The sequence below is a fragment of the Cornus florida genome, unplaced genomic scaffold (assembly GCF_030987335.1).
Source record: "Cornus florida cultivar Cherokee Brave unplaced genomic scaffold, ASM3098733v1 CherokeeBrave_3.0.0_Hap2_Chr02, whole genome shotgun sequence".
Classification (NCBI taxonomy): domain Eukaryota; kingdom Viridiplantae; phylum Streptophyta; class Magnoliopsida; order Cornales; family Cornaceae; genus Cornus; species Cornus florida.
In genome coordinates, this window is record NW_026775572.1 from 54,170,973 (window position 1) to 54,194,796 (window position 23,824).

Sequence of the window (23,824 nt, forward strand, 5' to 3'; positions counted from 1 at the left end):
GACCGCCATTGAATTGGTGTTATGTTTTGTGTGGGTCAAGTATCGGTCTGAAACGAAAGGAAGCTCGCCGGGCTGAGAATATCAGATGAAACCTTCAGTTTGAGTTCTTCAATGGGTCTTCAACAATGGAGTTCATGCTATGTGCAAAGTCTTCAACAATGAAGTTTCGGCCATGTTCTAGTCTTTAATCAATGCAGAACTTCGGGCCATATGCTTTTGGCCATATGGCCAAATCCAATATGTTGTCAAATTCCGACGAGTCACCGACATTCTCTGTTATCCAACTCTGGTTGGAAATATACGTTTGTTTGTTTGTATATATATATATATATATATATATATAAGTTCAAAACTACTTCCTCTCATAATAAGGGTGAAATTGTTTTTATCTTTTTCGGTAACATGACAGTAAAATGCAACAAAATCAAAGTTGGGGGAAGATTCTTGTACTTGAAAAACCTCAATAGTTCAGGGTTCTTACATTTTACCCTAAGATCAATTCTAATAGTTAATAAAATAAATAATATTATACCATAACAAACGGTGAACAAATTTTGTGATTTTGATTACTTACAAATCTAGGCTAAAAACAAATGTAATCTCGAGGTCGAGTCCATCGGTCATGTAAAATTATTTGTAAAAAATTTATAAATAAATTAATTTTATTAAATTTTAATATTTTTTTTCTTCGTAAATATTTTAGACAACTTAACACTTAAAAAATAAAAAAACTAGTTTTAAAGTAAAAAAATTAACTTTTAAAAAAAATAAAAAATTAAGACTTTAATGTTTAAGTTTCATAGGGGCATTGTGAATGTGTTAGTGAATTTTTTTTTTGTTAATAAAAAAAAAACTATAATTAGATTAAAAAAAAAAGGTGAATTAAATAAGATTTGTAATAAAATATTACAAGAAAATAAAAATAAATCTGGAGATAACTTTTGATTGGATTGGAAATGATTTATGATCCATTGGTCCGAAACATTTGATAATTTCTCGAATACATAAATAATATATTTATATATTTTTATTCATTTACAATAAATTACACGATTCAGTCATAATTGTAAATTTAATATTGCATATTTATAATGTTCCCGTAAAAAGTGAATTCGGATTTTAAAATTGAACCCGAAACCAAGGGAAAAAAAAAAAGAAAAAGAAAAAGGAAAAAGATTAGTGATAATTTTACGTCCACTCAGATCTCTGTTCTTCCTTTGCAGAACTGATAGATTCTCTCTCCAACCCCTTTTCTCTCTCTAAAATCTATCATTTCGGAAGCTTTGTATATATCGAATCATGATATATGTTGGGGGAGTTCCATTTTCTGCTGATTCCTCATCGTCTTCGTCTCAGGTACTCTCCATCAATTGTATATAAATTGAAAATTATTTCAGAAATTAAACTGTATTTATCAATTGTATATGTGATTATACTGTGAAATCATAAGAATAGTATACAGTTTAAGGAAATAATTAACAGTGGGATTCACTATGGAGGCCATTGACTTGATGATTAATGAAAGATGGTAGAAGTGAAGGCATATGATTCAATATTAAAGATGTATTTGAGGAATTCCTATTTATTTTATCAAAATAAAGGGTTTGAAAATTAGTTGAATTAAAACAAATTATTTGTAAATTGTAATGCATATCCAATAATGATTGGCTTTGGAAGTAGTAATTCTTGCGTGCCATCACAGTTTTGCTTGGTACCATTAAAAGGGCTTGCCCAATGCACACGACTCCTGGATCAAATGTCCGCTGCCTGCAAAAGGGCTGTTTCCTTGTTTCGCACCTGTGACCTCTATGTCACAATGGAGCAACCTTACCATTGCACCAAGTCCCACAGTCAGTTCTACTCGGTGCCAATCTCTATCATAATTCAACAATGCTTTGAAGACTTAGTCTGAATTTGTTTTATTTTTAGTATGTGGGGATATTCAATTAAATAAGTACAATAGCAATATAATTCCCATTAAAATGGGACAACCTACCTCTGGGCTTCTTGTGTTTTTTAGCGTTAAAAGTATAGTGTCGGATCACAGAGTGATTTGAGAGGCTGTTAGTTTGTAATGTTTTGGGTTGGTTTTGAAATTGTAAAATCTGATGAACAAGATGATGAGAACTCACATTCTCTGAATGCAATAATTGCGATTCTGAGACTTTATTGAATCCACGGGCAGTGAATTAAGTTGATTGATTCACTAAGTGAGATGAAAACCATTTGCGATCATTTCTTAATAGAAATCCAGGCTTATTTCTCCCTCTGTATTAATTACTCATCATTAGGTTTTTTGGGTTCTGGAATGCCAAAAAACAATATGAATTGCTGACCAGATATTGCTTGATCTTAAAATTAGTATAACATGAAAGCTTTTTGCGATTTCATTTCCTCACATGACTATGTCTCTCCTCAAAATAACTTAATCACCTTATAAATTGTTGTAAGCATGAACGCATAAGACAAACAAACAGTATTTTCTCCGGAGTTGGGATGTGTAAAACTAATTTTAATAATCAATATGAAATTGAGAGAGCGTGCGTTTTGCATTGAATTTAAAGAATCTTAGAGATGATAATGGCTCAGTTGAACCCTGCTTTTGAGAAAACTTTAGTGACATTCCCATAATCTCTCTTTCTACAAATGAAAAGAAGAAAAACTGTGGAAGAAGGCCTCGATGCTTTTGTCAAATTTAGAGGCCCATTTAAACAATAGCCTTTACACTAATTGTGGATTGTGATGTTAGAAATTTTTTTGACCTGTTCTTCTTTTCCTTTTTTTTTTTTTTTGCTTGCGGGTCGTGGACCCTATTTTAGTACTCTCTTGTAACCCGGTATGTAAGGGTACTTAGGGTTTGGAGTGGGAGATTGAGAAACACTGAAAATCGGAGAAAAAAAAAGTGAAAGCGAGAGCTAGGATTTGGGTGCTGAAACTGGTAATCTCCCGTTTTTTTGCATAGTAAAACCTTTCGCCAGATCTTCATTGATGTAGACACAACTTGTGTCGTACCATGCTAAATCTTTTTGTTCTTTGTGTGGGGCATGTTTACTGTTCGGTCGTGATTCGTGATTTGTTCTTGGTTCTCTGCATTTGTCGCAACACGGATCATGCCTCTCTTGAACCACATGTTTATTTACTTGTTAATTTGTCTTTTTATGTATCAAAATTGATATTGTGGAACTGGAACATAACAACTGCTATAACTCCCAGCCCCTTGATATCCTCTTGGGGTATGTGGTTGTATATCTTTATCAAATCTACATCCAATAAAATGGTGACTACTGAATCCTATTTCACTATTCCACACACAAAAGTGGGTGAATTTTTACCATGATGGATTAAACATTAAAATATCTGAAAATTAGTATCAGAATATTCTCTTTACTAGACCATGGTGCATTTCTCTTTTTGCTGGAATGATCTGCTTTAATTTTTTTTTTTTTTTAACTTCTGCACTAAATAGTGAATAGCTGAAAGACCTGAAAAACTGTAAACTGTAAACAGGGAAATAATACCCTGGTCGCTTTGATGGAACACCCTATTCTGGTGTCTGCCTCAAGTTCATTCATGGCTATTCCAGAGAGGAAGTTCTCAGTTTCTGAAGAATATGGTTCTGAGAGAACAAGACAAAGTAAATGTGTCTATATTTTTCAAAGAGAATATGCAACTGTTGACCCTGCCCTTGTGGATGTATGTTCATGTCTTTACTTTTTCAAGCAAGTACTTTTTTATGCTCAGACATGTGATTTAAATTTTACAGTACAGTATCCTTTTTTTTTTTACTAGTTTATTTGCCCATTGCTATCTATGCTGACACTCCTATTATGAGTTAGTTCCCACCAACCTGAGGTCCTAAGCCTTTATCTATTATCATCAGTTGGACTAATTGATTATCTTGTTGAGCAACACCATATTCTTCGGTCCACCTCAATAAATCCAATAAGCTGCAAATTTCTTGATGGACATGGTAAAAGGTAGTATATGCTTGACAAACACTTTGTCTCCAAATTTGACTCCATCAAGGGAATTGTCATGCTGTTGGGGTTGTTCCTCAGCTTTTCAGGCAAGGTAGTCTCTCGTGTTACTAAAGTTACAGTTTAGAAAGATTCATTCTTGTGTTATATGTTTATCCCCTTGCATTATGTAATCTATGGAAATTCATTATTTCAACTTTTTGGGTAGGTGGTCTCATTTCAATGTCATAAATAAAGGATATAATGCAGCCTTCCCCCTTGAAAAACCAGTGATCATTAAACCTCCCCCCCCCTCCCCCCCCCCAAAAAAAAAAAAAAAAGTAATGAGCATGGCTCTGTTCATGCATTTTGGTCTTCTCTTCATTGACAGATAATATTGAAATTTTTTTCCGCCCCTCTTTATATTTCATTAAAATCCTATTTACAGCCCTCCTTTTTCTTTTTCTTTTCATTCCTTAATGATTCCCTATGCCTTCGCATTTGCCATCACTAGCAAACAACAAAAATTTGCCCTTTTCTGTTTTCTTCTGGAAAGCAAAAGTGAACTGTCTTCCAATTGAATTTTGAACTCCCATTTTAGTATAGCCTTCTGTAAATATACCCCCAATTCAATTACCATATAACATATATTGTTGCACCATGAATCATTGTAATTCTCCTCCAAGGACAGTGGTTGTCAGATTCAATTCCCCATATTAAAGTAAGTTTGTTTTGTCACTTCGTTGTACTGAACATCTATGTCTTCTTTCTCATCTCTTCATGAGAAGTTAGTTGGCACTGATGAAGCAACTACCTGTGTGGGCCTTGTCCTACGTAACCGCAAAAGTGGAATGTAAGAATGTGATGCATTATATATATGAATTTTTATATTTTTTATGAAATTTTCGATTCTGAAGTTTCTAATTATGCTTTTGAATATCTTGATCACAGGACCTCTGTTTCCCATATGGATTTTCCAAATGTTGTTGATATCGGCCTCACCCAGATGTTATCTTTAGTTGTGGATCATGACGCTGATACCGAGTTGGATGTATTCTTCTTTGTTTCCTTCAAAACTTTTTGTTCGCTTCATGATTATTTTATTTAATGGCTCTGGGTAGTTCTGCATACATATTGTAACCTCTGCCATGGTGTAAAATGCAGGTGCATCTTATTGGTTCTTTTAACGATGCCTTACCTCAAGTTTGGTTCGAGATCCTCTACTTTGTCTTTGATTTCCAGAGATGTAGTTAGCCGGTCAAAGCAGAATTATTAAGGCTGAATATATTGAACTTTGGATGCAGCATGCCGATATTGGTACTAGATCAGAGAGCCATTCAAAGTTGGACAGGCACTCCTTTCGTCTGTGTATGAAGATAGTTGAAATTTTGCAAAGGAGGAGGGAAAAATTTCACATTCAAACTCTACATGTTCTTGGGCATAACACCGGATGGAATTCGGAAGGAAATGCAGTCCCTGTTTTTAATGGTTTCTTGGTCAGCTTTAATTTTATGAATTCCCTTCTTTTTTTAGTGCCTGGGTTGTGCTCATTGTGCTGGTGATTTAAGTTCTTCTTCTTCTTCCTTTTTTTTTTGAATAAAAACATTTAGAATGAGCATGCGCATTCAGTTTGTCTTCATTAAAGATGTAAAGGGAGTCCTTTCACAGTTTCACTTCATCTGTACTGCCAACTTGCTCGTGTTCAAGATTGTTTTAGTTTCAATCTTGGACTCAAATTTTCATAGGTTAATCTTGTTATTTGAAACTTGAGTACGATCACGTGAGAGACAATTATGAAGTGCGAATACTTCTACAAGGGAAGTACATCTGTATTGTTTTTAAATTGGATAACGATACTTTTGGTACTTTGGGATATGTGTCTGACATGTCTTGAACATTGAGATGGCATAAATCTGTTATAGCATTGTATACTGCCTTTGCCCCTATTTGAATGCCCCTTTTGGGGATTATGACTGTTTAAGAAAGTGCATGGCATAAATCTGTTATATCATTGTATACTACCTCTGCCCTGATTTGAATGCCCCTTTTGGGGAATATAACTATTTAAGAAAGTGCATTAAATGCACTAATCAAAAAAAAAAAAAGAAAAAGAAATTGCATTAAATGCATTCAAATTGGATTCAAAATATTGATTGTTTTTACTCGTCCCTCTAAAATTTCTTTTTATATGTATTGATACCTGTAACGAAATAACAAAACAACGAAATTTCATACTTGTTTACAATACTAAGCCCCATATTTGTTTACAATAGTTTTAGATGAAATAACAAAAAATATACAAGAAGACATTCCATGGTTAGTGCATGTTGTTTGTTAATGACTAGTGTTGTTGGATACTTCTAAGGAAGTCTTGGAAACAAAATTAGAAATATGGAGTAATACATTAAATACAAAATAATTAAGAATCAGTAAGATTAAAACATAATATATAAAGTCTGGGAAAGTGATAACATAACAAAAACAGTTGAACACCTAAGTATTACTCGGAGTAATCGATACGTAGGATCAATAATACAAACAGACATGAAAATGGATGATGATACAAGTAGTAGGAAGATGGATGATGATGATGTTAAAATGAAAATTTTATAGGACAATTATTAGGCCAATTATCTTATATGGGGCAGTTGTTTAAAAAGAAGCAAGTAACAACTCATTCATGCAGCTAAATGAGAACACTGACATGGATGATAGGAAAGACTTGAAGAGATAGGTTTACAAATCAAAGTGTGAGGGAGAGATTAGGATTAGCACCTATTTAGTGACAAAATAAGATAAAGTAGGCTTAGGTGGTATGTACACATATAATGTAGACCCGCAAATGCAATAATGAGAAAAGGAAGATTAGTTTGGTTAGAAGGTAAGAGACAACTGGTTGAACAAAACTAACTTGGGATGAAGTAATTAGAAATGCCTTTAAAAATTAAATATAAGAGGAGACATGGCTTGTCATAGAATAGAATAAAAAAGGAATTCATTCGGACAACCCCATTCGTTTGTGATAAAAGCAAGGATGATGATGATTTGTATGCTAACCTTTTTTTTAAATGGCAAATTTAACGTATATTTTTCAAAAAATAATTCATTTTTTAAAAGGGACATTATACATTTAATATGAGGATGGGGAATGATTCTTATGGAAAACACGGCGAGCAATTCAAACATATGGGAAAAATAACTGAGATAAAAGGAGGATAAATAGTTTTGAAAATTTTCCTACATCCATAGCCATGGATTAATTATGTTTTTCCAACGTGAATCTTAATTATGAGTTAGAAATATAGAATACTTGAGAGTTCAAAAGAATGTTTATTTGTCACTGAGGCAATCATTGCCAACCAATCGGGATCTTTCTCTTCGCTGTTAAGTGGCATTAAAGTGTCCGAATCAAGACGCCAAATAACGGAATTGGAAGGGCTTGAATCAATTCCCTTCCAAGGTCTTGACCAGAAACCAATGGCGAAAACTAGGATATATGTATATTTTACGTAAAAAATTATTATTTGTACATAGTTTACATAAATTAAATCTATGCACACACCTACACATATATTAATGTTGTCACGTATCATTATCATCATAATTGCCTTGGTCTGATCCAAATGAGTTGGCCACATGAATGCTCTTCTTATACTAATTTTTATTTATGCAATTTAAACTATTTTATCTAGTTTTGTTGGATTTTTTTATCACTTCATCATGTTAGTTTGGTGTGCTTAACTTCTATTTTAACTAATATTTCTTTTCTTATACATTATATGTCCATACCAGCTAAGCCTATTTATTATTATTTTTTTTTAAATTTATTATCACCATTATTTTCAATTCTTAATCTCTCTCATAATCATGTCTATTATAGTTACTCCTATCTATCATCCTTCTCAATATGTTTTTTTCCCCTGGCAAGAAACTCACACCCATTTGCCCATATCCCTATGGGGACTCGAAACCTCACTTTCCACTTTGGGAGGTAGGGGAGAGATACTACTTGACCACCGCCTTTGGTATCTATGTCAATATTTTCATTTCAACAAAATTAATGTGTCATTCTTGTTTATTTTTGATGCCTAACATTCGGTACTATGTAAGATAGTTGGTCTAATAACTTTTAACTTTATTGTAGAGTTTTCATTCTAACATATTCGATATCCTCTATCACATGTGATACCACTAGCTTGTTTCTAGTTTGCCCAACCTACTTTAATACTGCTTGTTAAGTCATCATTTATCTTCTTGTTGTTTTGTATTATTGATCCTAAATTTTTTAAAAAATGGTTATTTGGATAATTCCTTGACCCTTGAACTGTTATCATTACATTGTCATTCCCTTTATCATTTGCTCTCCACTTCTACTAATTTGTAAACACTTTGATTCTAATGCGTTTCTTCATGTTTTGATTTTATTGCTAGAGTTTCCATAGAAGAGTGTAACAGATGTCATCAGCAAATAACATGCATCATGGAATGTCTCCTTGTGTATCTTTTGTTACTTTATCTAAAACTAGTGTAAACAAGTATGGTTTTAATGCTGATGTTTAGTGTCAAACCTACCTTTATAACCTTAATCATCGTGTCTCTACACATTTCTTGAATAATGTTAGTAAAGTTGATAGAATTCCTTTTCACTGTAAGGATCACCAAATTAGGTAGACTCTACAATCGGTTCTCCTGATGGCTCCTATTCTTTGTAATGGTCCATGTACCTGATACATGATGGTAGGTTTGTTGATGGATATACATACAGAACAATATTGGGCAACTAAATTTTAACGGGACATCCATTTCTGCCCTTATTTATTTATGATTAATATCTTATTTTAGTATGTAGTAAGCAGTTCGAAAAATAATGCTAAATATGGAGCTTGCAAATAGGATTCAGTAAGATGCATTATACCTATGCTTGTATCAAGTATTATTATTATTATTTTTTAAAAATTTGATCTGCCATGAATGTTTCACTTATTTGTTAGTAGCATACGGCATTGATTTAAACTCTTAGGAGAAAATTTGAATGTAGCTGGTTCTAATTTTCTGAGGACAAGATAATGAAATTCTTATTTTAAGCATTCATTTGGCTTAGCCTTTATCTCAACTTTTAAAATGTAAATTTATGTTTCTTCCACGTATGTTTCTTCTTTCAGGTAGAAACTTCTACTGGATCTATCATTCCAGCCAGTTTCGATAGAACTTCAAGATGTCCAGATGAAATTGTTAGGAGGATCCGAGTGATGGCATCCTTCGGGGATCCCAGTTGGAAGGGCAGATTACTAGATACATATAATACTCACACTGACCAGTTCATTATTGCCCCATGCTCTTGGTAAAAATGCTGCTCTAGACCGTAATTTGCATGGACATGGACATAGCACAATATGGACATGTTGATGCAGTAAAGTTTATTATAGGACACTCGGTAAAAGGACCGGCAGTATTAATGTATGAATATTTATATGCGCATTCATAATCACGATAACCCCTTTTTATTGCTTAAGCAACACAATTGTGATCTCTTCTCTCATCTTCCATCTCTATTCCTTTACTCGAATTCTCTCCGTATTTTATTCTTTTGTTTGTAGTTTTGTTCAAATTATTTAATATATCTTGTATAATCCCTCAAGTCATATTTACTTAAATACTTTGAAAAAGTACTGTTCAAACGTTTAAGGAGTATTATTATTATTAATTTTTTTCTGTTTTAGAGTGTTCAAGGAGTGAAAAAAGAAAAAGAAAAAAGGAGTGCCTTTCAGGTTTCCAGAACTATTTAATTTATTTTCTGATTATAGACATATTGAAGATATGACATATGTTCAAGAATGTCTAAGTAGTGTTTGTGCCCAACAAGTGTTGGGCAAGGACATGACTCCACCTTTGAATTGTCTGAGCTCCTTAGTCTACTCGTTTTTTGTTGATATCCAACATGAGGAAAATTAGTTTGCGTAGAAGGTAAGAGATGAGAGATTAACCAAAATTAACAACCAGAGAAGTTATTAGACAATAGTGGAAAGAGAATTTATTTGGCTGACCTCATTCATATTGGTATAGTTTGATGAATAATGGTATAGTTTGATGAATAAAGCAATGACAATTTATGCTTTTTCTAATCATGTTGTCATTTTTTTCATATTTCATTTTTTTCCTTTAAGAGAAAATGTCTTACAGTTGTCTATTGATTGCTTTATTTTCATATTCCAGTCGTAGTGATGTTTTTTGGTGTTTTTCACTACTAATAGGACCATGAGCTTATCACACAGTGCTCTGGCACTGCGAGACCTCTCTGATTCAGAAATCCTCCTAAATTGTTCTACTTCACCTTCTGCTGAGGGCCCAGATTTTGTGGATAACGAGAGAAGGTACAATCACATCTCCAATAATTTTAATTTTGGGATCACGAAATTTGTTATTAGTGGATTTATTTAGCAAAAATTTCTTTAACTTGCTACAGAAACAGGAAAGGACTGTAAGTTTGTGTTAAAAAATATTTCCAACATTATCATGGTCATTTATATCTTAAAGAGAAGAAAGAAAGAAAAAAGTAATCACAATGTTCTTTAAGTTTGCTTAATTGTTGGTGAAATAAGCTATTATTCTGTGTATTTGATTAGTTAAAAATTTCACTGCCTGAAATTGGACATATGAGTAGTATTCAATTTCTTCTGTGTATGTTTGCATTCAAATAAGTAATGATATTATGATATTTCCTAATAGGATTAGTTACAAGGCTACTTGCTACAGAAACAATAAAGGACTATAAGTTTGTGTTCAAAAATATTTCCAACATTATCATGGACATGTACATCTTAAAAGAGAAGGTTGAGAGTTCGAGACCCAAGTGGCACAAAGTGGGTGCATGAGTATGTCTTGCCTATAAAAAAGGAAGAAAAAAATAATCATGATGTTCTTTAAATTTTGCTTAATTGTTGGTGAAATAAGGTACTTATTTTGTGTATTTGATTAGTTCAAAATTTCACTGCATGAAATTTGACATATGCGAGTACTATTCAATTTCTTCTGTGTGTATTTGCATTCAAATAATTAATGATTATGATATTTCCTAATAGGATTACTTCTAAGGCAACGCAATTACAAGTATCCACCATGGACCAAGTCGGTTCCTTCAAAAGTAATTTATTACTACAAACTAATTTTTTAAACATAAGAAAAACATGTAACCTGAGGCCCTTGCAGCTCTTAGCTATTGTATCATACAACTTCTCATTTACTTGCACCTTGGTTACTAATGTCAACAGTGTCAGAACTTAGGTTCAAAGCTTTAAGCTTGGGATATCAAGATACTTTTCATTGTGATAGCTACCGACTAATGGAATATGGATTGATAATCTAAGAATCAAATTTTTGGCAATGAAATTATCATTAAATAATTAAGCTGGTAATTAATCTGTTAAAAGATACATGACATGATAAAAGATATTTATTTAGACATTTTGGTCAATTGTTGAATTGAATAAAATCAACTCTTGTTTGGCTATAATGACTAATTATAAATATATATGATATTCATTCAATGGAGTCTATTGTTGCGTATTTTTCTCCAGATAAAAGTCATTTCCCCAAGATCACAGACTTAACAATTATAGATAGGGTTAAGTGCAAAAAAACCCCCCTCTACTATCAATATAGTGCAAAACGGTCCCTGTGTGGTAAAAAAAACCCTATACTATCAATTTGGTGCAAATAGGTCCCTGTGTGGTATAAAATGACGATAATACCCTCACTTCAGTTGAATAAATTAATAATTATAAATACAGGCTATGTAAAATGACCCTTTTATTCACTTATCAAAAAGAGGAAAAAAAAAAAAAAAACTAACCCCAATTGCAAAAGCTAGTAGGACCCACTAAACCTAAAATTGACGGCCAAGATTACTAGAGATTGTGTTAATTGCTTCAATTTGGTTAATGGGTTTGAGAATTAAAGGCATGCTAAGGCTAGAAGCAAGAATGATTTCCTCATTGATGATGTATTAGCTATGGGAAGTGGTGGAATTAGAATTGGGTTTGACTTATCGTAATTGGACCTACTTCGTAATTGGAATCAGAATTGGGTTGAGAAAGCTGGGTAATTCGCCGGAGAGATATTTGGAGGAGAGGTTGATGTTGGAGACTCGGCCGGAGGAGTCGCAGGAGACGCTGGTCCACTTGCAGTGGTTGGAGCTGGACCAGCCGGACGGCGTTGGGGAGATGGATTTGGCAAGCTTGGCCATGACGGCCACTTTGCCACCTCCGCCATCGGCCACCACGGAGGGGTTGAAGAGAGAAAATTGCGGTGATTGTTAAGAGAGAAAACAATGGTTTTCTAGGAAAATCCTCTTCGTCCTTCATTGTTATTGTTGTTTCTCATTCTCTGGACGAAGATGGGGCTTCGTCCTGGTCAGCTGCTTCTTGATTCTCTCAGATCTCGCTTGAGGAGATAGCGACCTATCTCATTCCATCTATTGGCCCCCAAGAGAGAGGGTTAATTGAATCAGATTCTTGCCCCAATCCTAGAGCCATCATTGAGACATTACAGAGATGAAAGAGAGAGAGTGATTTCCGTTTAGTTGCTAATATTGTTGGTCCAGCCGGAGATATTCGGATTGTTCCCGAATATGCAAACGGTTAGACTTGCATGGGTTATACCCGAAATATATGGGCAATGCCCAATTTAATGCACATATGGGTGAGGGGCAAAATGGGAATCAAAAGGGTAACATAGGATTTTCATTTTTACTTCTTGTAAAAAAGTGGTCAGAGGGGCTTATTTGCACCTTTTTTGAATTTTATGGACTAATATGCACATTTTTAAAAAGTAGGGATTAGTTTTGCACAAACCCTATATATCAGGGGGATTTTTTTGCACTTAACCCTTATAGATATAGACAAAAGACAAATGGATTCCTAAACTTGGATTTGAAGTTGTTCAGTTATTCTGTTATTATCACGTGTGCACCATGCATTAATAATTATTTTTTAACTTTCTAATGCTGTCCTGTTACTTAAAATATCATTGTTCTTCCAGCTGACCAATTCTAATTAATCTTATATGGAAATGGCACAAAATATATGCATATACAATTAAATAGTTCAATGTTTCCTTGACAGGCAACCAAGTTTTTTATACTTAAAAAATATATAGATATATATTTTCTTTTTATACATGTATAATATATGTAATGTGCTTGTGCATGGGTTTAATAAGTGTAAATCAGCTTTTGAGAGTCCAATTACGAAAGCTCTTGTGGCATATTTAATTTGGAAGAATGAATAATTAGATTATGAAATATTTTGTTTTTGACTATTTATGAAGGATATGGGACTATTTGATTCAACACCCAGACTGGAGAGATACCTTTCCAATGAAGCAGCCACATATATTTGCGAGGTCTGCTGATGGAGGTTGGATGAGGCAATGAGTAATAATATCACAAGGTTTTTCTTTGTGGAACTTCAAATTAAATTTCATCACTTAGTATATTAGTTCCATTCTGGAAGTAATTCTTTGGTAGTGATGATTATTTTGGAGCTAAATACATACTGCTTTCCTATATGTATATGGACCATATTTCAAATATTTGCCCTGAAGTAGGCAGATGGCATGGCAAGATTGATTGTGTTGGGTAGTTCACGAGTTAAGATTCTCAGCTCACATTTGGTTTTGTCCTGGAGGAATGAACCATATAAATAATTAAAGGGCAAATGCTGTGCACGAGGCTCCTGCAATTGCGGAGTCTGGGGAGGGTCAGATGTACGCAGCCTTACCTTCGCATGTGGAGATGCCGTTTCCTTGTTTCGAACCCATGACCTATAGGTCACAATGAAATAACCTTACTATTGTAATATAGTTCAACCATAGAAATAATTGAATCAGCTTAATTATCTCACCATACTTCCTCCCCTTATTGGGATTTGAGATGCGTTTACGATACTTTTTTTTTTTTAGTGACTGCATTGAACTATGGTTTCTCATGGAAGGTATCTTAATGATAAATTGATAATGGCTGTGTGTGGCTCATGGCATGAGTATTATATGTTGTCACTTCTAGAGCTCCATAATCCAATTCTCTCTTTTCTCTTTAACAACATCATTGAGGATCATTGTTCATGTTACCATTTCATTTAGTAGTTTTTATTATTGTTGGTGATTGTCTGCCAGTTATGGCGAAGAACTGCTGACCAATTCATGCATCACTTGATATGGATCTGTATTGCCGGCCAATCTATGACAATCCCACAAGAGAGTGAGATGCCAAGCCTGACTAGGGATATCTCTTCCCAAGATGCTCTGATCTTTAATTGACACTATAATGTGAAGCACTGCGGAGATGAGCTCCATTCTTTCATGAGTATGGGCTTATTTTTCAATTGCTATTTTGGCGATTGAACTTGTCCAGAGGGGGAGATAGTTGGAGTTTTCTATGTTATCATCTCATCGAACTTAGATTGACAGTGATGGCTCTTTTGCCCGTCAATCTGTATCCCATTGTTTAGGTATAATTTTCTTTGACGTCCAATACATTATTGTACCTAATAGAAAGAAAGTCCCTCTTGTTTGTCCTTATTTTATTTATTAGGAGAAAGACTGGTGAATGAATACTTGATTCACAAATTGCAGATTCTGGTTGACACTGCTATCCACAAAGGGGTTTTGCCGCAAATGAGCTTGGAAAAGTCCAAGTTCGTGACAAAATGCTGTAAAATATTTATAATAGGACTTGTATCAACATTTTTACAGGTGTTCTACAATTGGAGGGATTTGATCCTCACCTTTCAAAGTAGGTGGTCGTGGGTTCGAGCGGGGCGTTAACCCCAAAAAATAGTCCTGCTCTTAAAGGTGGTAGGGTACATGCTTCCACATCAATGGTTTATAATGGTGGTGGTATGCAAAATTAACTGACCGAAAATAATAGCTGATTTATTGTTCAACGGAAATCACAATATTTCCATAATGTGCTACCAGCTATAATGTTTCTGCTGTTATCATCCATAATTTTTTTACTAGATTTCCTCGCCAAAAAGGTGGTACAAGCAAACAAAATATTAAAGGAACTCAAATCCTAACACGGTTTTAACAAGCCTTAATATGATCACAATAACCCTACCTGAAGATAAGGGACTCGAGCAAACAATTATAATAAGGAAAACACTCAGTAAATTAAAATACTTGCTAACAATGTCATTCTTCCAAAAAGTTGCACCAGACAACTAAATGATGGGGGTTACAAAGAAACCCTCATGCTACTGGCTTTCGCAGCTCGATAGCTCCATGGGCGAAATGGCACCTATCCCCAAACGTGCACGACCCTTTTGCAAAATTCTCACACATCTTTGTCTTGAAACTGCTTACTGGAGCAGCAGGCTTCATGGTAGGATTTCTTGGAGGACCACCTGTTGAAGCACCAAGGTTCACAATCAGCTCACGTACCATGGCACTAGCCTGTCCAATCTGATCAAACGTTCCTTCAAGCTCGATATTTCTTTGATTTGTATCTGACTCGTGCTCCTTTATCGAAAGCTTAACACCAGTAAGGCGACAAATCTGCTTCGAGTTCACACCACCCTTTCCAATGATGGCTCCAGCAAGGGTTGCATCTATGCTGATCTTGGCTGTAGCTGACGCACCGAAGTTGGCTGCAGCAGCTAAGCCAGGTGGAGGTGGCTCGACCCGTCCAGGGAACTTGCCACCTCTCGGTCCCATAGCACGGTGATCTTCACCAGGTAGCATACTTGGCCTGCCAAGCTCCATCTCGCCATGGGCGAAATGGCATTTGTCACCAAATTTGCATCCTTCTGGACTGTTGAATTTGTTGCAAAGCTTGCTTTTGACAGACGGAGCCGGACCATCACTGAAGGTTGGTGGGGCCATGGTGTTTCTTGCATTAGGATGACTAGCCGGATTTCCACCCAGGTTTGTCAACTGAGCAACTGCATTATAGCCAGGAACGTAATGCAGGAAGTGACATCCATCCCCAAATGAGCATCCAGAAGTGCTGCATCACACATCATGAAGACAACCATTGAGAAATTAAATTGAACATAATACTGAATGAAGGGAAGAATTGGTTGCAAAAGCAATGAGATCATTAAAGCATACATAAGATACTACGGTAACCATGAGAGAAAAACATAGAAGCATCATGAAGACCCAGAGAGAAAAACTGTTTCTAATCTCAACCAATTTTGGTCTTTGACATTAGAAGCTAATAAAAAGTCTAGCAATGTATAAAAATGGAAACTTACAGTCACTACACGGTGACATGATGAACTACGGTAAAAATGATACATGCATGGAAGTAATACAAACAAACACCAGAGAACTGTTGATACCATCAACAATTTTAGCTTTTAATTTTAAACGCTCAAAGTGAAGGGACATGAACATATAAAATTTTAGTCAACCAAATATCATTTTCAAGACCGCTAACACAAGTTGGTCGCCTGTAAGAAAATATACAAGAATCATGTCTCCAGAGACTTGGAATTCACGTAATTATTGTAATAATCATGGCTCGGTAAGACGAAAGTTACATGCCTAAAATGGACAAGAAAACCCAAAGAACTATCAGATCATCTGGTTATGACATATAAGAGCGGGTATCGGCAGTCCAATGAACCTTTGCTAAACAATCAAAAATAAATATTATGTTTAAAATGTGTGAATTTTAGTTCCAGGGGGAAGAATAAGAGAGAAGAAAAAATAGTCCAGGAACAATATATTTTGTCAATCCCTTGTAGGGACACACACATACTATACCAACTCTTTGTTAGTTTCCCCAACATAAACTCTGTATTCTCATAGACTTCTGATCAATTCAAAATTTGCCTCTACATGACCCTTAAATGAATTAAACACCAGAAATTAACCATAAGTTCTCTCACAAGAAGTGTCCTCAGTTTAATAGCCATAACACTACTATTTGCAACCCAAATCAGTACCATTTTTTTAAAGGAAGGTGAGTCGCTATTAGCCACACAAGAAGGGTAGGAAGTGAATATATTTTTGAGAAGCTGAATATAACATCAATATAACACCAGTTGGAAACACGACAATCAAAAGTTGTCGATGCGAATGGAGTTGAATCAATGCACTATCAAGGAACAAGAAGTTGATTTTCTCTTTTAACTTCCATTAGTAAAGAGGATCAAAATTCACAAAGCATACAGTAACATAAGGATTGATTATGAAGTTTTAGAAAAATATATAAAAGAATACATTGAAAGCAGATCCTAACATCACTAGAAAAGAATCTACATACAAAGTTCTAATTTATACTATCCACATAGATAAATGCACAGTTAAATTTGCATAATAGATCCAAATCATCATATAATTTATATTTCAATCAGACACCCACCAAAAATTTAAATTTGACCGACGGCTCTATTCAAACTAAGGTTAACTCAAATGGAGAGAATCGAGAACCTATATATCTTTTTAAAAGCTCACAGCTTATCACATCCTTAACGGGCCTAAATCAAATACATAATGATAAAGATTGACCGCACAAAGCATAGAACAAGTCTAAATACCCTCATAATAGAGCAATAATTGACTTAAATGTTAGAAAGACAGATACCTTGTCCGACAAACATAATCAGTTGAGAATTGCATGAGATGATATATATCATATGCAATAGTGTAATTCGTTTAAATCTTCTATAATATAGGTACACTAGGACTGCAAATGGAACGACTTGCTCATGAACAACTTTAGCTCAGCTCGATAAGGGCTTGGTTTGTGTCCGTTTATTTAGCAAAAGAACTGAGCTCAAACACAACTTCCAAGTTCAAACTTCAATCATTAAACAAACCAAGTCCAGAAAGCCCAAACAAGCCTTGGCTTGTTATGTTTCAAACACGTCCTTGAATAGGCTCATTCACCAGCTCATTTTAAACTCGTGAAAGTAAACATAAATAACTTCACAACTTTACAAGTTTAGCCCACATAAAGAAGGCTCATTCAACTATTTAATTAAAGCCCATCCCAACTCAACCCATATTATATAGTTTCATCCTCTTTTTTTTATTTTTATTTTTATTAAACTCAATTAGTCCCCAAGCCCATCTACCATGTAACTATGTACAGCCTAATATCTCCTCTCTCTCTTTCTCATTCTCATTCTCGTTCTCGGTCTCGGTCTCCTAATCATAGTTACACACTTCGTAGAAGCTAGCAGCAACAATCAAGCGGCAACAAGCACCAACCACTCATCCAAGACCACAATGATAACTGTACTTCAACCTGACCAACACAACTTGATTGCCAATTAGGTATCTCTATCTCTCAAATAATCCGGTCTCACCCTCTCACATTTATCACATATTGAAATCAGTAATGGAACTGGGAGTGCCTTTCGATAGCGTGAAGCTTTGGTCATCAAACATTGATGGTGAAGATCAACAACTGGATGGCGGTAGGTGGTGATTTCTTCCAACAATGAAAATGATTAGGTATGTATGCACATATACACACATACAAGTTAGGTGGGAATGGATTACCTATTGATACACACATACCAGGGTAAGCTCAATCCAACAGAGTCAGGATTGAACACCTCCCAAAATTTGCCAAGCTAAGCTTGAACAACCTAAATCTTGACTAGACTCTGCTCCATTCATTTGCAAACCTGCGCATACATGTACGTGATATTCCTAGTTCCAAAAAACATGATACTAAAAAAGCTAGCATAACTATATTCCATTTTTTTATTGCTGTGATGAACCGCTTCAGCATAATGTAAAGTTGTTAAAAAACCTTAACACATAAGAGATCATCAGATTGCCATTTACGAGCTCTTTAAGAGACAGCTACATCAAACAAAACAAACCCCTACTGAAATTAAAACGATCCAGGCGAACAGATATAGGGTCTCACCGATGTTACATCAACTTTTTATACATATGAGCAATAAATGCCTATGTCTAACCTCTAGATATTATGGAGGAAGATGGCTAAATTGAAGTATCCAACTTTATTAACTCATATCCTTGGTTGATATTGTACCATAGGAAGATAAACGAAACTAGGAACCTTGCAACAAATTTGGTTTAAAAGGTCAATTATTACAGTATTTGTTTTTTTCTTTTGTATTAATTCTTGACAACTAAATCAGAGCATCACAAAAATTAAAGTTTATCCAATGATTTGAAATCTTTGTGCAGTAAAAGACCACATAAAGAAAGTAGCAAGGAGAGTTTATGAATTTTAAGCAAGCATTTTTCTACTCTTTTTCTTGGAAATCCTAGATGAATACAGATGCATCTACCAAATATCCTGCATTCATGCTGTGTCATGTTCAACAAGGGTCTGAGGACATTATCAATGTAGTTACCATTAGTTGAGGGTGCTGGGAGAAACTGACTATACCTGGCCTTCAGCATCACTTACACAAAAATGAATGCCCTTATACTCAAACACAAAGTCTCAAACTTAAGAGCCTACGCTTTTACAACTACACCAACCACTGGCATAATTTGAAGTGTTCATTCAGTATAGTGTTCAATAGAGTGAGTTTCAGGAATACAAAGAGCAGTTTCTAAATAATTTTTTTCGTCACTTAACTCTGAATATTGTTGTTGCTATAGTAAATGTAGCTTCTTGTTTTGTCCAAAAATAATTATTTAATATCAGATTTCTAGAATTGAATATATTTTATGGTTAGCTGTAACCCTGTCTTATGATTTGTTAATTAAGGTTAAAGTCATCAATTACATATTTGTGTAATATATACAAACCAAAATGACATGTAAGATGCCAAGAAACCCCACGTGAAACCATGCTGGGGGCAGAAAAGATACTGATTTATGATTAGATGATTTCTAACAAGAAAATGAAGAAAAAAAATTCAATTTACTCCAGCGGTCCTGCCCAAACCCTACAGTCCTGAGAGGATAATGTTTGTTCCTCATAATGATCATTCTAAAAATCATGGGTTTGCAACGGATAAATCCTAAAAGGGCACTAATCAATAATAATGAGATGATTGAGCATAAATAGCACATGTAAGACCTCTTAGAATCAACAAGTTTATCCTGTCAAAAAGTTTCATTACAAATAAAGTCCATTTATTTTCTAAAATTATTTTGAGTTTTAATAATTCATTTTTAGGTTAAATGCATTTCAGCTACTACAAAGTTATGTTTAATACACAGTTCTAAGAACTGAATTTTATAGAGAAAGAACTAAACCTTCAAACAATAATTCAGCTCTACACCTTTTTGGTTCAAGAGCCCTAAATAATATCTGCAGCTAACAACAAGAGCTAATTGCTTATGAGCATCAGCAATGTGGATCACGAGCCTACCAAAATTATTGATATGGTCCAAAACTTCACCTGGAAGGCGTCTTGATACCCATAGATCTTGTTATGAATCTTACGACTTGTTAGAACTAAAATAAAATGGAAAGTTTAAGCCACAATAAAATTTTAGAAGCAATGTATTACAATAAATACCTGCCCAAGTCTTGATATAATGATTCATTGAAAGTAAAAGATGCTCTGTTCCAAAATAATTGTATCTCTCTTCTTTTAAGAATGTCCCCAAACAAATGTCCTCATTTGATAAGTAGAGAAAAAAAAAGACGTTACACTTTCCTAAATTATCCTAAGATATTTATAACTTTTCCTACTTACCAATGTAATCTTCATATTTTGGAGGGTTAGTTTTCAAATTTCAAAAAGGGATATTCATTATCAAAAAATGTTTCCTCAAAAAGTTAGAACATAAACATCAAACTTCAGATGAAGGTAGTAGGATTGAAAGTACTTACAAAAACTTCAACACCGCAATCAAGAAGCCATCTAGATTTTTAATGTTCAGAATTGCAACCTATTTGTTATCCATGGGTAGCTTTGCTTGATTGGGATGTTAACAAATTTATGGTAACAGCCTTGTCACCCAATAGTTGCTCCCTTTGAGAATTTAATTTAATTGTCCTAAAATGACAAGATTTACACGCTTCTAAAAAAACATCCTTTGAATCATTTGTATACTTACGGTTGCTTACATCTGATTATATCTTGCAAGTGAATAACTCCTTCACAAACTAACTGACATGAACAGAATAAGTAGTACCATAAGATTAAATGCTAAATTCATCATAAAACCACAGTACCCTTGCTTGCAAAGCTGGTGTACACAAGTCTTATTTTATTTGAATTTTATAAATTTAAATAAAAAATGTAAACTTAGAGTATTTATGTTGGATGAGTATAGATTACAACCTGAAAAACTTCATGCATGGCTTTGATTTTCCACCAATACCAGTTGAAAAGGACTCCATTTCTGTTACAGAAAATTAATTATTTTTCTCAGTTAAGATTTCAATGAGTCCTTAATCAGGGAACTTTCATGAACATCCAGAATAACATTACCAATAATTAATGAATAATTAAAAATACATCTTTAACAAATATTACGAATTATTCAAATCAAATTGAATCTATTTCATTATCAACTATACCAATTTAACAATGTATTAAATCCAGAAATGAAATCAACAAATTAATTGCAAGTAAAAATTCCCTTTGGGAGAGACCATCTTTCTAGAATTATATGGATCAAACAAACAAAACAACAAAGGTTTGGACACCATGATTAAACACATAAATTCTGGTTCATTTAATCATTTAACAAAGATAATCATGATCATGGCCAATTTGAGAACCCATACCCATCTCAGGAAAATTATAATTTCTTCTTTGCCTTGTGTGAACTTTTCAGTTTTTTTTTCCCCTTTTATTTTTATTTTTATTTTTTTTCTCGCATAAACAAGTAAGAAATAACACTAAAGGGCCATGGGGGTGCAGACCATGCAGATAGACTACATACCAAAACACATGAAGCACAACACACACACACTACCCACAACTGAAAATTACAGAGCAAACTCTAACCCCCCAACCCACCCAAAAAAAAAAAGAAAAAAAAAAAAAGAAAAGAAAACCAGAACCAAATCTTTTTATTGTCCAATAAGAACAAATTTTACCTTCATTCATTGTTCTGAGGAGATTAATAAGTAAAAAGAATTAAGGGAAATCATATATATATATATTTTGCAGCACTCTGAAAATAGGATTCAACCATACAGAAACACACGGGAAAAAAGCTACAAAAATTATAAATTAATATTATCTCTAGCTCAAAGCGAGTAACCCAAAAAGGCAAACAACAAACCCTAAAAAAAAAAAAAAGTATCGCAGATATCCAAATAAAAAGTTCAAAAAAAAGAAGAGAAGAAATATTTGACCCAATAATATTCTTAAAACAATTTTGAAGATACAATAAAGATATAAACCGAACAATATAACAATAAAAATCGACAAAGCAAACAGTTGAAACAGTAAGAGAGCTTTGCAGAGAGACAAACCTTGTTTTGATTTCTTGAATCCTCCATTCCCAAAAAAGGCACCGTCTGGCCTCCCTCTCTTTCGCCCAAACTCCATTACAATAATAAAGATCTAAACAAATCGATACAACAACAAGATGATATGAATATATTTGTATATAACTATATATATATATATAACGATTTTGTGATGAAACAAAGAAAATAGTAGAAGAAAGGTAGAGAGCAAAGCCTCTCCCTATCTCTCTAGGGTTTTCAGAGGCGGTTCGCGGAACTGAAAACTGAGATTCGAATTTGATTAAATTTTCGGGTTGGAGCCCGCGCTGATTTCTCAGATTCACGTGCCCTAGGCGGGCCTTGCGTCATAATATATCTAGTCAATTGCACTTTAGGACAACGTAGTTTTGGGCTCGGCCCAATTTATCCGACGACGACGTTTACAAAGAGTTAAACTGTCAACTAAACTTGCCCAGTTCGAGTTGGTATAATTGAGTTAATATATTTGGCTGGCTTATTTTTTTGCAGAAAAAAGTCTAAAAAGTTATTTAAATTTATTATTATAATCAAACTCTTAAAAAGTTTATTTTTAAATATTAATATATATAAAAATAAGATTTTAAAAATAGCAAACTAATTTTGATTCTTAAAAATTTTGTGGGACCTGTTAGAGGAGAAAAGACAGTTCTTTTATAAAATTTGAAAATCTTGTTGGCCAAATGAGTTAGAAAATAAGGGTCATTTTGAATTTTAAAAGTCATTTTTTAGGAGTTAAGTGGGGGAGACTATATAATTATCATATACAAATAATAGCAATTTTCAGTGGGGGCCATCAACGGGGCTTGGCCAACAGATTCGATGCATAAAGTGTTTTTAGTAATTGAGATTGGCCTTAGGTTAAAATTTAAGAACCTATCATTTTCCATGAAACTTGGGCAAGAATTCCTCTAACACAAACCATTCAAAAAGCTAGAGTAAAAGAAAAATTCATAAACTTACAATTAAATATTATATGTTACTCACATAAATTAAGAGTAAAGTTGTATATTTTATTTTTGATGATGTCCAAAGACAGAGTCAGAAAATCGTGTAAGTGGGGCGATACTATAATTTTGGTAATGTAATTTTGTAAAGATATATATCAAAAAATGTAAATTAACAAGATCTATTACTAAAAAAAAATTCAGCAATTATAAGATATGCAAACTAAATATTCCTATATGTTACTTACATAAATTAAGAGTAGAGTTGTAAAATTTACCTTCGGGATGTCCTTGAAGCATGTTGTACTCCAACTACGAGCCAGCTTATCAAGGCCAGTACAATGGACTTAAATCTTATCCATTATGCTTAGCCACACCATTGGCTAAGGAAAACTTGAACAAACAAGCAATAATTCTTTATTTCACTTAATTTGAATCAAAACAATTCGCTTCCTTAAAGTAAAACACCCAATAATCTTTTATATAAAAGTATTGAATTAGTTAAATGTAACCGGTAATCACTT

General features: G+C 33.9%; 2 protein-coding genes across 3 annotated transcripts; one reads left to right on the top strand and one right to left on the bottom strand.

Moving 5' to 3' along the window:
• Positions 1-1,123: 1,123 nt before the first annotated feature.
• LOC132295004 (protein N-terminal asparagine amidohydrolase) lies at positions 1,124-13,996 on the top strand. Of its 2 annotated transcripts, XM_059793070.1 has the most exons (9): positions 1,124-1,356; positions 3,508-3,693; positions 4,745-4,809; positions 4,908-5,007; positions 5,121-5,159; positions 5,261-5,452; positions 9,119-9,297; positions 10,208-10,327; positions 13,281-13,996. In XM_059793070.1, the coding sequence occupies exons 1-9, from the start codon at positions 1,300-1,302 to the stop codon at positions 13,384-13,386; spliced, it is 1,044 nt and encodes a 347-aa protein (XP_059649053.1). In that variant the 5' UTR covers positions 1,124-1,299; the 3' UTR covers positions 13,387-13,996. The 2 variants fall into 2 exon arrangements, with proteins under 2 accessions (XP_059649053.1, XP_059649054.1); XM_059793071.1 differs by lacking the exon at positions 1,124-1,356 and having other exon boundaries at positions 3,573-4,071.
• A 908-nt stretch (positions 13,997-14,904) lies between these two features.
• On the bottom strand, positions 14,905-22,568 carry LOC132295005 (zinc finger CCCH domain-containing protein 14-like). The gene is made up of 3 exons (XM_059793073.1): positions 22,342-22,568; positions 21,197-21,257; positions 14,905-15,960 (listed from the first exon to the last, which is right to left on the bottom strand). Exons 1-3 carry the CDS (start codon positions 22,415-22,417, stop codon positions 15,204-15,206), a joined length of 894 nt encoding a protein of 297 aa, XP_059649056.1. The 5' UTR covers positions 22,418-22,568; the 3' UTR covers positions 14,905-15,203.
• Positions 22,569-23,824: the final 1,256 nt, after the last annotated feature.